The following is a 14,940-nucleotide window of genomic DNA, read 5'->3' on the forward strand; positions in this document are numbered from 1 at the left end:
ACACTTATTCAAGACAATATCTCGATTTTTGCATTGCACCTTTGAACTGCTTACGGCTCAGCCAGGTGGAGGCACCGCTGGGTCTCCCTGACAAAACAGGTCAGTGCGTGCTGAAGCCCAATCAGCACCTGTCCCCCCCACTGCCCTAGCAAGTTGGACTGGACAAGGCTTTTATTAGTGTCTCATCTGGTGTGCTACAACTGTTATCCCAAAACCAGGATTCTTTACTTGGTGTGCATACAAAAGAGCCAAATTTAGTACACCAAGATGAGACACAGCCTATCACAGAGTTGCGCAAGTCTGAATGCCGGAGTAAAGCTAGCATGCTAGAAAGAAAAGTAACAGCTATTACACAAAAAAATTTATCATCACATTCACACAGTAAAGAACTAAATTACTCATGGTCTTCTGTATTATCACAAAATGTACATTTTGAGTCCCTGGATTCTCATTATTTAAGAGTCTGTGAACTTACTGTACCATATAACAGGCAAAGACTTATTAAAACTGTAATATGCTTAAACAGATACCTGCAAAGAAAACACGTTAACAAGGAAAACATCTATGACTGCTGTGTTATCAGTTACTTTTTTTTTGCTCTTTTCGCTTTTAAAACAACATTAATTGTAACAAAGTGTTATACTTCAAGGTTCTGTTCTCCAGCTCATATTTTCAAGTGCTTTCCTATATTCTAGAACACCTCCCATTACCGATTCCTTAGGAACATGACTGAAAACAGTCATTTCCAACCCCATCTCATAAGTAAAAACCTTGAGAAGAGGGAGGGGGGGGGGAAGCAGAGAGCTGCTTGCAGCACAATTGGGAAAAGTAGGGAGAAGGTTTACAGTGCACTTACACAATCAATACCACAAAGAAACAACTGTAACAACAACCAGGAAAACAATTAACTCACATTCCTGACAAGCTGCTTGATTTTCAGAGAGGCAATACACAGCAACACATAATATGCACTATAAAACTCACAGATAACACGTTGATAGTAAACATTAGCATTCTCTACTGCTAATTTCAACACCAGTGCTTCCTTAGCTTCTAAGTTTTCAACCTGCTTATTGATGGTCTCTTGAAGACGGTCAATAAACTGCATGTAATTCTCATTGGGACCCTGTTTAATAGTCGTAAATGATTTGGCTGCTCTATCGGTTTCAGGCACCTTTATCATAGCCTGATATGCAAGGTCTGCTGACTGCCTCAGGATTTCAGGAGCTAACTGCAGATGTAATTTTGGTGTGACGATTAGTGTCTCTTCCAAGAGTTGGGGGATACCCGCCCCTTTCAACAAATCCCCATCGTTTCATAATAAATGATCTAGAGCTGTTGCATTGCATAGGTCTAATTTTGCTTGAGTCTTCCATTGTTTTTATCTGATCTAGGGGCAACACGTACACATACTCCTTTTCCTTTTAACTTTTTCAGAGAATGCTGCGGACCCGCATCCTCATTCAAGTCATCAGATAACACAAACTTGAACGGTGCTGGATAAACATTAGTAACAGGGGGGTTTGGAACAGTGCACATTTTCATTTTTTCTTCCAAAACTAGCACAGGGAAGCCATCCCCCTCCACTGTCTTTGCCTGTTCCTGTTGCTCTCTTAATCTTCCTAAAGTCTCTAGCAACATGTGGCATGTCGTTAAAAGTTCAGTTGTTTCTTTGGATCCTTGGGTAGTGCTATGCCCCATAGTAACATCTTTTGTAAAGTCAAATTCAGAAGGCTAATGCCTCTCTTCTTGAGAAGCATCTTCCATATAAATAATATAATACCCTCTTCTTTAGAGAGGTTCCCTCCCATGTTCCCGGTGGCTCACCTAACACTCAGGTGTCGGTGACTCTTCAGTGATCCGGATCTATGGCAGCTCTCCCCACTGCTCTCTCAGCTACACTGGGCTCTGTCTCCACGGCTCAACAACAGCCATCACAGCTCTTCTGCTGTCCTCTTTTTCATGCAATATCACGTTAGCGTGTTCGAATCTGTCCTGGTTTTGTTAAAAACAAGTTTCTCTTTTAGTGAATTTGCCTGTCAGCTAAAGCCTTCATGTTAGCTGCATTTTCCTGGAGAACCCAACACATGTTTTGGTTAAACCTAGCAATGGAATGCAAACTTATTGATAAGCACGGATGGACATCTCGCGAGAGGGGCAACGAGAAAACTGATGACCGAGAGACTGACCAATGGTGTATAACATTCCATTCACGTGAATACTTCATATAAAAGTGGGAGATCACGAGGATCTCGGCCCTTTTTTCCCTTTTTTTCCCTTTTTTCCTCATGGCTGACATTAGGAGAGGACCTTGCTGGTCGTCCCTGCGAACTGAGGCCTAGTGAGAGACTGAATCCAGCTCCGGTTGGCTACAGAGTCTAATCCAGGACTTTGGGTGCTGACTCTGCAGTTGCTGAGACTTACAAGATTGGTTTTGTATATTTTGTATTATTTTCTCTATTCTTATTAGTAGCATTAGTAAAACATATTTAACTTTTCCAACTCTCTTCTCTCTGTCCTTCTTTCCCTCCCGATCGCCTGTCCTGAGTGGGAAGCAGGGAGAGGGAGGGGCAAAAGGGGGAAGTGGGGGGGAGAGGAGGTTAACAATACATCTGCCAGGGTTTGATTGTCACCCCGCAATCTTAACCCTCGACAGAATCACATCGGGGTCACCATATGTTGCGATTGAGACGGACAAACGACATAGATCAAGTTCTTCTTATGTACAAACAGCAGTCTCCATTTATTGCCACAAACACTTTTTTATATATTCTTTATCAGCTCATGTGTCTTTTTGCTTTGGTTACAGGCTGCAATAGTTACATATCATTGGCTAATTTTGCTGTCGTCAATGTTACTCTTTTACTCCCTTCTTTCTCATGGGTACACCTTAATATCTCTGGATACGCTTTTATTCCCTTCTTTCTCACGGGTGTGCCTTAATATCTTCAAGTTCAATCTCTGTTCCCTCTGTCAGGGAATCCACGTGCGAGGGCGAAAACTTATGGACTCCACACAATTCAATATGAATTCAAGCGAAGCCATTTGTTACAGAGACAAGCCTCCTTATATATGCAGTTATTTCCTGATCACGCGTCCACGCTCCAAGCGTGCATTAGCTGATTGGATATTGTCCATGTTCTTGGGCTGTCCACGCGCCCGAGTCTCACTGCTAATAGGTCCGTTGATTTACACCACATTGGGGCCTTGTTATTTCGGAGTTGCTTCTCTCCCACGGCAGGTCCTGTTCCCAGGCTTGAAATTCCGGGCTGGTTCAGTAACAAATCTCCATCTAACAGCAACCCCTCCACAACCCAGCCGCAAGAAAATCCCTCAAATCTCGCACACCCAATAGCTGCTTTCTTCACAGAAAGGCACTTTGACAACTTCTTTGCCTCAGTCTTCACTGGCAAGCTCTCTTCCCACACTCCTCAAGTGGAAAATGAACTGCAAGACAGAGACTGGGGGAGCAAAGTCCCTCCTACTGTGAGGATCAGGTTTGTGACCACTTGAAGAACCTGAACATGCATAAGTCTATGGGACCTGATGAGATGCATCCCAGAGTCCTGAGGGAATTGCCTGATGTAGTTGCTATGACACTCTCCATGATATTTGAGAAATCAGATGAAGACCCTGGTGACTGCAGGACCTGGACAGGCTGGAGAGTTGGGCGGGGAATAACCTGATGAAAATTAACAAGGGCAAGTGTAGAGTCCTGCATCTGGGCAGGAACAACCCCAGGTTCCAGTATAAGTTGGGAAATTACATATTAGAGAGCAGTGTAGGGGAAAGGGACCTGGGGGTCCTGGTGGACAGCAGGATGACCATGAGCCAGCACTGTGCCCTTGTGGCCAGGAAGGCCAATGGCATCCTCGGGTGTATTACAAGGGGGGTGGTTAGTAGATCGAGAGAGGTTCTCCTTCCCCTCTACTCCACCCTGGTGAGACCCCATCTGGAATATTGTGTCCAGTTCTGGGCCCCTCAGTTCAAGAAGGACAGGGAACTGCTGGAGAGGGTCCAGCATAGGGCAACAAAGATGATTAAGGGAGTGGAGCATCTCCCTTATGAAGAAAGGCTGAGGGAGCTGGGTCTCTTTAGTTTGGAGAAGAGGAGACTGAGGGGTGACCTTATTAATGTTTATAAGTATATAAAGGGTGAGTGCCACGAGGATGGAGCCAGGCTCTTCTCAGTGGTAAACAATGATAGGACAAGGAGTAATGGGATCAAGCTGGAACACAAGAGGTTCCACTTAAATTTGAGAAGAAACTTCTTCTCAGTGAGGGTGACAGAGCACTGGAACAGGCTGCCCAGGGAGGTTGTGGAGTCTCCTTCCCTGGAGACATTCAAAGCCCGCCTGGACATGTTCCTGTGCGACCTCACCTAGGCGTTCCTGCTCCAGCAGGGGGATTGGACTAGATGATCTTTCGAGGTCCCTTCCAATCCCAAAAATACTGTGATACTGTGATACTGTGATACTGTGATACTGTGATACTGTGACTGGCGAAAGGGAAACACCCATTGTTAAAAAACATAGAAAGAAGGACCCTGGGAACTACCGACCTGTCAGCCTCACCTCTGTTCCTGGGAAGACCATGGAACAGAATCTCCTAGAAGCTATGCTAAGGCACATGGAGGACAGAGGGGTGACTTAAGAACAGCCAGCATGGCTTCACCAAGGGCAAGTCCTGCCTGACCAACCTAGTGGCCTTCTACAATGGAGTATCTACATCAGTGGACAAAGGAAGGACTATGGATTTCATCTATCTGGACTTCTGTAAAGCCTTTGATGTGGTCTCCCACAACATCCTTCTTTCTGTAAACTGGAGAGATATGGATTTGATGAGTAGTGGTCAATGGCATGTCTGGATGGACACCAGTGACAAGTGGTGTCCCTCAGGGCTCTGTATTTGGACCAGTACTATTTAATATCTTCATCAATTACATAGGGGGATCGAGTGCACCCTCATCAAGTTTGCAGATGACACCAAGCTGAGTGGTGAAGTTGACACACCTGAGGGACAGGATGCCATCCAGAGGGACCTGGATAAACCCGAGAAGGGGTCCCATGCGATCCTCATGAGGTTCAACAAGGCCAAGTGCAAGGTCTTGCACCTGGGTTGGGGCAACCCCTGGTATCAATACACTCTGGGGGATGAAGGGATTGAGAGCAGCCCTGCCGAGAAGGACTCTGGGGGTACTGGTGAATGAGAGATTGAACATGAGCCAGCAATGTGCACTTGCAGCCCAGAAGGCAAATCATATATTGGGCTGCACCAAAAGGAGCATGACCAGCAGGTCAAGGGAGATGATTCTGCCCCTCTGCTCTGGTGAGACCCCCACCTGGAGTACTGCATTCAGCTCTGGAACCCTCAGTACAGGAAAGACATGGACGTGTTGGAGAGGGTCCAGAGGAGGCTACCAAGATGATCAGAGGGCTGGAACACCTCTCCTGTGAGGACAGGCTGAGAGAGTTGGGGTTGTTCAGCCTAGAGAAGAGAAGGCTCTGGGGAGACCTTATTGTGGCCGTTCAGTACTTAAAAGGGGCCTGTAAGAAAGATGGCGACAGACTTTTTAGCAGGGCATGTTATGACAGGACAAGGGGTAATGGTTTTTAACTACAATAGGGAAGATTCAGGCTAGACATGAGAAATATTTTTTTTTTATGATGAGGGTGGTAAAATACTGGAACACACTGCCCAGAGATGTGGTAGATGCCCCATCCCTGGAAACATTTAAGGCCAGGCTGGAAGAGGCTCTGAGCAACCTGCTCTAGTTGAAGATGTCCCTGCTCATTGCAGGGCGGTTGGACTAGTTGACCTTTGAAGGTCCCTTCCAACCCAAACTATTCTATGATTCTATGACTGAAAGTGCACCAAAGAACTTGGAAACATTCCTTTTCCAATGCAGGATCCTTTTCCTATTGTGTTTGATTAGGATAAGAAAGAACAAGAGGTACAGTACTATTTAGTTCCTATGCAAAGCTAATAATAATCACCAATAAATTATGTTCAGGGAATTGGCAAGGATGTTTGACCTCTTAAGTTCTTATACTTCATATGCAGCTGTGTGATGGGTTTGACCTTGGCTGGCCACCAGGTGCCCACCAAGCCACTCTATCACTTCCCTTACTCACCTGGACAGGGGAGAGACAATAATGACAAAAAACTTGTGAGATAAGGACAGGGAGATCAGTAAGCAATTGCCATCACAGGTAAAACAGACTTGACTTGGGGAAATTAATTTATTACCAGTTAATAATAGAGGAGGGTAATGAGAAATAAGAACAAATTGTAAAACACCTTCCCCCACCCCTCCCTTCTTCCTGGGCTCAACTTCACTCACAATTTTTCTCCCACTCAGTGGCACAGGATGATGGGGAATGGGGGTTGCATTTGTTTTGTCACATGTTGTCTCTGCTGCTCCTTCCTTCTCATGCCAGCTGGCACTGGCTCTGTTGGACATGGGGTAGCATCTGGCATTGTCTCACAGAAGCCTCCACTGCAGTGCCTCCCCTACCAAAACCTTGTCACATAAATCCGATACAAGCTGCAATAATGTAAGCTTTAGATGATAAATGACTTTCCTCTTCTTGTTTGTTTTATAGGCAAAAGTATCTTTGTTGAAGTCATATTGACTAATATGTTTGCTTATACTGTGAGATAAGGGAAACCCTTGCTTTTGTGAGGACTGTGGGAGATCCCAAGCCAGGGAGGTTTTGAATAGGTGTGGCTTATGGAAAACAAATACTTCTAAAATTATCACTTTTTAATTCATCCAGAAGGAATTTTTATGAGTTTAGACTATTAGAAAAGTGCACATCATAGTGAGGACAAAGTACACAAATGAGATGCAAGTATTTAAGGATTTAAGTTTTGATTTTTTTTCCAGAGCTTTGAGAAGCATCTGCTGCTCAGAGGGAAAGTAGAACAGGGTCACTGGGAACAGATGCAAATTCAGTCACTTTGAACGGAAGGTTACTGCACTGACTGTAATATACTGCCCAACAGTTTTTAGGAGCAATCTGATGGACTGCTAGTTCCTAGAAACTTCAGATAAATGGGCCCTGTACGGGTGAGGCTTTATCTCACATGTATAATAAACACATAGGAACTATTGCACAATTTTTGGACAAATGTCAGCTGTGGTGCCTTGGGGACAGGTCAGACAATGTGCACGTGGCTTTAGCTAGACAACAGCTGCATTGCTCTTCAGATGTGTGGTGGCGGTGGTGTACTCTGGGGCCCAGGTAAATCAAAACTTCTTGTAAGGTTAAACAAGTCATAGATCTTGCTGTGAACTCTGCACATGTGCACTAGCTGCAGGTGCTACCTTCTAGCTCTGTGGCCTTGCAAGAGTGCTAAGTACCTGCTGCATATGTCAGTTGTGTGGGAAAGCTGGTAAATATTGACATGTGCAGTACCTACATGGGGACAAACACCAGTATGTGGCAAGGGCAGTAGTGACCTATTTAACGTAGATTTCTGTTACTTGAGCTACCTACTGTGGTGCTTTGTGCCTTTGCAGGCAAGAATGAGAAACAGACCCTATCTTTGCAATATGAGTCTATGGTTACAGGTGTGGTATGACTGTAGGTGTAGAATATGGGATAATGGAAGGAAGAAGTGATGTCTTGATTCTTAAAAAAATTGACTTCTTATTTAGACTTTAAGGATTTGTATTGTGTAGAAATACTTGCTATGCATGCATAAGTAAAGTGCAACTTCCCTTACAAAGATAACAGGAAGACAAATGAGAAACTTAAGGATTTAGTGACCAATAAATCCTTCAAGAGGAACAGAAAAGACTGATGAGAGAGGACTATTCTGCCCCAGAAAGAATTAACAAGCAGGATGATGACTAAGAAGTATGAAGTCAGCAGAAATTGGCAATAACTAGGGTAAAGATGGAAGGGGGATATCACAACCTCTGACTCAAAAAGACACCCCCTACTCAGAAGAGCCCACTACTCACTGAGCATGTGTGGAAGAATAAAAGCAGACTGTACTTCTAAATCAAAGCAAGAAAAGTTTAGACTAATGAATACTGAGTAGGCATAAATATATATAAGATGTTAGGAGCAGCTAAAAGTTGAAGTGTATAAATATGTTATGCAGCTTACCTCTGGTGTGCTAGCTTTGTGAAGGATTGCCTAGCACCCTTTCCTGCATAGAACTGTAAATAAAGCAAATACCTGAACCCTAAGAATGAATGTGAAATAAATAACTTAAGCTATTTCTATAGATAAACAACGTTTAATCCAATTCCTTGTATTCCTTAAACACGTGTTCATTAGAGCATAAGCAAAACAGCGCTGGGTGCACGGGGGATTCGCTCCGCCCAACACGCACACCTTCTAACAATAAGAGGTGTGCTTAAATACAGTAAGGTATTACATATTCATAATAACCCCAGGAACTCCTATACATATTCATAACCTTTCCCTGCTTCTTATTAAAATGAGTCTCAGATAACCATTTCCATAGTCTCCTCCTTGACCCTTCCCTGTTGCGCCTGCGCAGTGTCACTTGGTGATTTTGAAGAGGGATCTTTGAGGGTCTTTGGATGAAGGCTCCTTCTGCTTCATCACAGTGAACTTTTTACCTTTGGCTCATTATGATGAATTGGCTGGAACCCAAGCTGCCAAGTCGACCGAAATCACACTGGTGCCCCCTTTTTGCTGTAAATCTTGGCTATCTTGTCTCCTCAAGGTTACAGATGGTGCTCTAAAACTTCTTATCTTGGCATTCAAGGAGGTTCTGTTTTTTTCTTAACACAACTGGTTACATACAGCTCTAAACTAGATATTCATTATGTGGCTTAAAGTGTTAGTTTGTTAGTAGGCCCTTATTATGTGGTTGGTTAACCCTTAACCACCTTTTAACTTAACCACCTTTTCCTTTTTCCAGGTTCAGAACCAGTGCCTCATTTGGTTATATCTGTAAACATTAAACATTTCAGCACAAATCACAACTGCATTTCTCACAAATGAGTCTGTATACTAAGTAACAATCCCACCTTTAGGACAACAGAAGGGGGCAGGCAGACAGCATGTGCAGTAATCCTACGAAAACAGCTCTCCCCCACACCTAGGCCTCAGAAAGGGAGACTACATCCCGCACATAAAGATTCGTGTATCAAGGGTAACTACAGTTCCCGCAGCACTAAACGCGCTCTTTTGTGGGCGTGGGGGAAGGGGCGTAGTCATGGGGCAGACTACAACTCCCGGCGGTCGCTCAAATGTCGTGCGTGTGTGCACAGCCCTGGCCCGGCCGTATTTCACTGTAGTTGCCGTAGGTGTGTGTACGGAAGGGAGCGAGCGCACACGGCGGAGAGAAAAGGGTGAAAATTCAGCTGCTGTTATTGCTGTCAGCTTGGCCTCATGATTCCTATATGCCCGGTAGTTTCGTTCACCTATGGTAAGTAATAGTGCTCAGCGTTTGTGTGTGTCTGTGCGTGCGAAGAGAAGAGAAGAGAAGAGAAGAGAAGAGAAGAGAAGAGAAGAGAAGAGAAGAGAAGAGAAGAGAAGAGAAGAGAAGAGAAGAGGGAAGGGGGAGAGAAGAGAAGAGGGAAGGGGGAGAGAAGAGGGAAGGGAGAGAGGCAGGAAGGAGAGAGGGAGAGAGAGAGAGAGAGAGGCAGGAAGGGGGGGGGAGAGAGAGAGGGAGGAGGAGGGGGGGAGAGAGAGAGAGGGAGGAGGGAGGGGGAGAGAGAGAGAGGGAGGAGGAGGGGGGAGAGAGAGAGAGGGGGAGGAGGAGGGGGGAGAGAGAGAGAGGGAGGAGGAGGGAGGGGAGGGGGGAGAGAGAGAGGGGAAGGGGGGGAGAGGGGAAGGGGGGGAGGGGGGGGAGAGGGGGAGAGGGAGGGGGGAGGAAGGGAGGGGGGAGAGAGGGAGGAGGAAGGGGGGGGAGAGAGGGAGGAGGAAGGGGGGGGAGAGAGGGAGGAGGAAGGGGGGGGAGAGAGGGAGGAGGAGGGGGGGAGAGAGGGAGGAAGAGGGAGGGGGAGGGAGGAAGGGGGGGGGAGAGGGGGAGGAGGAAGGGGGGGAGAGGGGGAGGAGGAAGGGGGGGAGGAGGGAGGGGGGGGGAGAGGGGGAGGAGGAAGGGGGGGAGAGGGGGAGGAGGAAGGGGGGGGAGAGGGGGAGGAGGAAGGGGGGGGGAGAGGGGGAGGAGGAAGGGGGGGGAGAGGGGGAGGAGGAAGGGGGGGGAGAGGGGGAGGAGGAAGGGGGGAGAGGGGGAGGAGGAAGGGGGGGGGAGAGAGAGAGGGGGAGGAGGAGAGGGGGGAGAGAGAGAGAGGGGGAGGAGGAAGGGGGGGGAGAGAGAGAGAGGGGGAGGAGGAAGGGGGGGGGAGAGAGAGAGAGGGGGGGAGGAGGAAGGGGGGGGAGAGAGAGAGAGGGGGAGGAGGAAGGGGGGGAGAGAGGGGGAGGAGGAAGGGGGGGAGAGGGGGAGGAGGAAGGGGGGAAGAGGGGGAGGAGGAAGGGGGGGGAGAGAGAGAGGGGAGGAGGAAGGGGGGGAGAGAGAGAGAGGGGGAGGAGGAAGGGGGGGAGAGAGAGAGAGGGGGAGGAGGAAGGGGGGGGAGAGAGAGAGGGGGGGGAGGAAGGGGGGGGGGGAGAGAGAGAGGGGGAGGAGGAAGGGGGGAGAGAGAGAGAGAGGGGGAGGAGGAAAGGGGGGGAGAGAGAGAGAGGGGGAGGAGGAAGGGGGGGGAGAGAGGGAGGAGGAAGGGGGGGAGAGAGAGGGAGGAGGAAGGGGGGGAGAGAGAGGGAGGAGGAAGGGGGGGGAGAGAGAGGGAGGAGGAGGGGGGGAGGGGGAGAGGAGGAGGAAGGGGGGGGAGAGAGAGGGAGGAGGAAGGGGGGGAGAGAGAGGGAGGAGGAAGGGGGGGGGGAGAGAGGGAGGAGGAAGGGGGGGGGAGAGAGGGAGGAGGAAGGGGGGGGAGAGAGAGGGAGGAGGAAGGGGGGGGAGAGAGGGGGGGGGAGAGGGAGAGGGGGAGAGGGAGAGGGGGAGAGAGAGAGAGGGGGAGGAGGAAGGGGGGAGAGAGAGAGGAGGGGGAGGAGGAAGGGGGGGAGAGAGAGAGAGGGGGAGGAGGAAGGGGGGGGAGAGAGAGAGAGGGGGAGGAGGAGAAGGGGGGGAGAGAGAGAGAGGGGGAGGAGGAAGGGGGGGGAGAGAGAGAGGGGGAGGAGGAGGGGGGGGGAGAGAGAGAGAGGGGGAGGAGGAAGGGGGGGAGAGAGAGAGAGGGGGAGGAGGAAGGGGGGGGAGAGAGAGAGAGGGGGAGGAGGAAGGGGGGGGAGAGAGAGAGAGGGGGAGGAGGAGGGGGGGGGAGAGAGAGGGGGAGGAGGAAGGGGGGGGGAGAGAGAGAGGGGGAGGAGGAAGGGGGGGGAGAGAGAGAGGGGGAGGAGGAGGAGGGGGGGGGAGAGAGAGAGGGGGAGGAGGAAGGGGGGGAGAGAGGAGAGGGGGAGGAGGAGGGGGGGGAGAGAGGGAGGAGGAAGGGGGGGGAGAGAGAGAGGAGGAGGAGGGGGGGGGAGAGAGGGAGGAGGAAGGGGGGGGAGAGGGGGAGGAGGAAGGGGGGGGGAGAGGGGGAGGAGGAAGGGGGGGGAGAGGGGGAGGAGGAAGGGGGGGAGAGGGGGAGGAGGAGGGGGGGGAGAGGGGAGAGGGGAGGAGGGGGGGGGAGAGAGGGGGGGAGAGGGAGAGGGGGGAGAGGGAGAGGGGGGAGAGAGAGAGAGGGGGAGGAGGAAGGGGGGGGAGAGAGAGAGAGGGGGAGGAAGGGAGGGGGGGAGAGAGAGAGGGGGAGGAGGAAGGGGGGGGGGGAGAGAGAGAGGGGGAGGAGGAAGGGGGGGAGAGAGGAGAGAGGGGGAGGAGGAAGGGGGGAGAGAGAGAGAGGGGGAGGAGGGAGGGGGGGAGAGAGAGAGAGGGGGAGGAGGAAGGGGGGGGAGAGAGAGAGGGGGAGGAGGAAGGGGGGGGAGAGAGAGAGAGGGGGAGGAGGAAGGGGGGGGGGAGAGAGAGAGAGGGGGAGGAGGGAAGGGGGGGAGAGAGAGAGAGGGGGAGGAGGAAGGGGGGGAGAGAGAGAGAGGGGGAGGAGGGGAGGGGAGAGAGAGAGAGGGGGAGGAGGAAGGGGGGGGAGAGAGAGAGAGGGGGAGGAGGAAGGGGGGGAGAGAGGGAGGAGGAAGGGGGGGGAGAGAGGGAGGAGGAGGAAGGGGGGAGAGAGGGAGGAGGAAGGGGGGGGGGAGAGGGGGAGGAGGAAGGGGGGGGGAGAGGGGGAGGAGGAAGGGGGGGGAGAGGGGGAGGAGGAAGGGGGGAGAGGGGGAGGAGGAAGGGGGGGAGAGGGGGAGGAGGAAGGGGGGAGAGGGGGAGGAGGAGGAAGGGGGGAGAGGGGGAGGAGGAAGGGGGGGAGAGGGGGAGGAGGAACGGGGGGAGAGGGGGAGGAGGAAGGGGGGAGAGGGGGAGGAGGAAGGGGGGGGAGAGGGGGAGGAGGAAAGGGGGGGGAGCGGGGGAGGAGGAAGGGGGGAGCGGGGGAGGAGGAAGGGGGGGAGCGGGGGAGGAGGAAGGGGGGGGAGCGGGGGAGGAGGAAGGGGGGGAGAGGGGGAGGAGGAAGGGGGGGAGAGGGGGAGGAGGAAGGGGGGGAGAGGGGGAGGAGGAAGGGGGGGGAGAGGGGGAGGAGGAAGGGGGGGAGAGAGAGAGAGGGGGAGGAGGAAGGGGGGGGAGAGAGAGAGAGGGGGAGGAGGAAGGGGGGGAGAGAGAGAGAGGGGGAGGAGGAAGGGGGGGAGAGAGAGAGAGGGGGAGGAGGAAGGGGGGAGAGAGAGAGAGGGGGAGGAGGAAGGGGGGGAGAGAGAGAGGGGGAGGAGGAAGGGGGGGGAGAGAGAGAGAGGGGGAGGAGGAAGGGGGGAGAGAGAGAGAGAGAGAGAGGGGGAGGAGGAAGTGGGGGAGAGAGAGAGAGGGGGAGGAGGAAGGGGGGGAGAGAGAGAGGGGGAGGAGGAAGGGGGGGAGAGAGAGAGAGGGGGAGGAGGAAGGGGGGGGAGAGAGAGAGAGAGAGGGAGGAGGAAGGGGGGGGAGAGAGAGAGAGGAGGAAGGGGGGGGAGAGAGTGGGAGGAGGAAGGGGGGGAGAGAGAGGGAGGAGGAAGGGGGGAGAGAGAGGGAGGAGGAAGGGGGGAGAGAGAGGGAGGAGGAAGGGGGGAGAGAGAGGGAGGAGGAAGGGGGGGGGAGAGAGAGGGAGGAGGAAGGGGGGGGGAGAGGGGGGCTGGGGAGAGAGATCGTTTAGAGGGGAGGGTGGAGGAGGGGAGGGGGGAAATGGGATGCGATGCGACGCGACCCGACCCACGCGCGGGGCGGGGAAATGGGAAGGGGTGTCCTGAGGCGGCGTGTCTGACTTGGTGCTCGCGGTCTTTCTGTCTCTTGTCTGTCTGTTTCCTTCTTTTTGTCCTTTTTCCTCCTCCTGCTGGGCCTTCTGTTATGGCCCCGACTACCGCTGCTGCCGCCGTCGCCTCTTGGTTATCATCGCCACAGTACCCAGCCGGCTGGGAGAAGATGCCAAAATGGCCACCGGCAACTACTTTGGTTTCACCCATAGTGGGGCTGCTGCCCAGTATAGGTAACCGCTGCGACCCTTCCCTGCTCTGCCCCGCCCCTCCTCTCCCTCTGTCCGGGCCCGGAGCCACCTCTCCCCTCTTCGTCTCCGGTCCTGTGTCCCTGACTGGGATCTTCCCACCCCCTCGGGGGTAAGTGCTGAGGACTGCTCCCATCCCTCGCCCCGTGTGGGGGCCTCTTCTGCACCCAGCTCCTCTGGGACGGTTGTGCTTGGGACCCTCCTGCTTGTCTGCCCTGCTGTGTTTTCATATTCTCCTGGTTGGGGTCTCCCTGTATCCCCAGTGGTGTGAGGGTGGGGAGGTGGAGCTGAGCACCACGGAGGAGGAGGAGAATCAGCGGCAGCATCAGGTCCTGAGGCCCTTAAATTAAAATGGTCACTTGCCGTCAACAACATCAGTGAGTTACTGTCCCCGGGCCCTTCAGCTTCGGGGACGATGGGGCTTGCTCCTCAAGTCTTTGCCCTACTCCTGTGTGTGTGAGAGGACAGAATGCTTTTTAACATAGGTTAAAATAATACCAACCCAACCTATGGGAGATTGGATGGATAAAATACAGGAAGACTGTCTCATACATATGGGGGAAAATATAGGGGACTGTCTAATTCCACTGAAGCAATGTTATAATTAATGTCTCTCAGAAATTAGTAAAAGTACTTTCAGGGCCAAGCAACTTTTTAAGAGATTTCCTACTTGGATATTTAAGACCAGGAGCAGGTGTTATAGTGGAGCTCAGGTATCTGTAACTGTACATCTTGTATAGACATACTCCCTTAAATCTTTGTATCTTTGTACTCGTTGTGCATCCAAATTGTGTATCAGAGTGTTAAAAAGTAATTGGTAGCATCTATTATCTCCCTTTTACTTAATTTGGCAGAAAACTGATATAGTTGGAAACATCTTAACATTTTTGGCTTGTATTGGAGTAGCACCTTGAAGCCCACATTTTAATCTACATTATTAGTTTCATAAATCTGTAATAAAGACTTTCCTTGACTCCGGAGTCCTTGGTTAATGGGAAAAACAGAAGAATAAAGCAAATATATGAGGGGTTATTAAGAAATGAATTCAGGTCTGTGCTACTGTTAACTAGCTAATCAAAACTGCATACCTGACAGTTCTAGGAATGTACAGTTTTATGGGGATCTTGGAATGACTCCAAATCTATTATTTCTATTTGTTCTTTCCTAGAAATGGACGTAAAGTGCATTAATTTTAAAGTATAATAGTTTAAGGAGAGAATTAACTTTAGCCTGTCGTCTTGTTATTTTAAGATTAGGTGCTCACAGTATGTTTGTTTTATTTGACAGTTATAGTGAAATTTGAAACTGGGTCATCATGGGAGATAAAGGAGTTTCTAAGTAGCATAAAGGAATATTTTA

The 14,940-nt window shown here is 51.1% G+C and overlaps 1 protein-coding gene across 1 annotated transcript in view; it reads left to right on the forward strand.

Moving 5' to 3' along the window:
- Positions 1–9,217: 9,217 nt before the first annotated feature.
- The window catches only part of LOC136114599 (zinc finger RNA-binding protein-like), a 70,916-nt gene continuing 65,193 nt past the window's right edge, over positions 9,218–14,940 (forward strand). The window contains exons 1-2 of the mRNA XM_065859984.2: positions 9,218–9,416; positions 13,482–13,566. Coding sequence (XP_065716056.1) covers positions 9,380–9,416; positions 13,482–13,566 — 122 coding nt within the window. The 5' untranslated portion in view covers positions 9,218–9,379. The remainder of the gene's footprint in view (positions 9,417–13,481; positions 13,567–14,940) is intronic.

The sequence above is a fragment of the Patagioenas fasciata genome, chromosome W (assembly GCF_037038585.1).
Source record: "Patagioenas fasciata isolate bPatFas1 chromosome W, bPatFas1.hap1, whole genome shotgun sequence".
NCBI lineage: Eukaryota > Metazoa > Chordata > Aves > Columbiformes > Columbidae > Patagioenas > Patagioenas fasciata.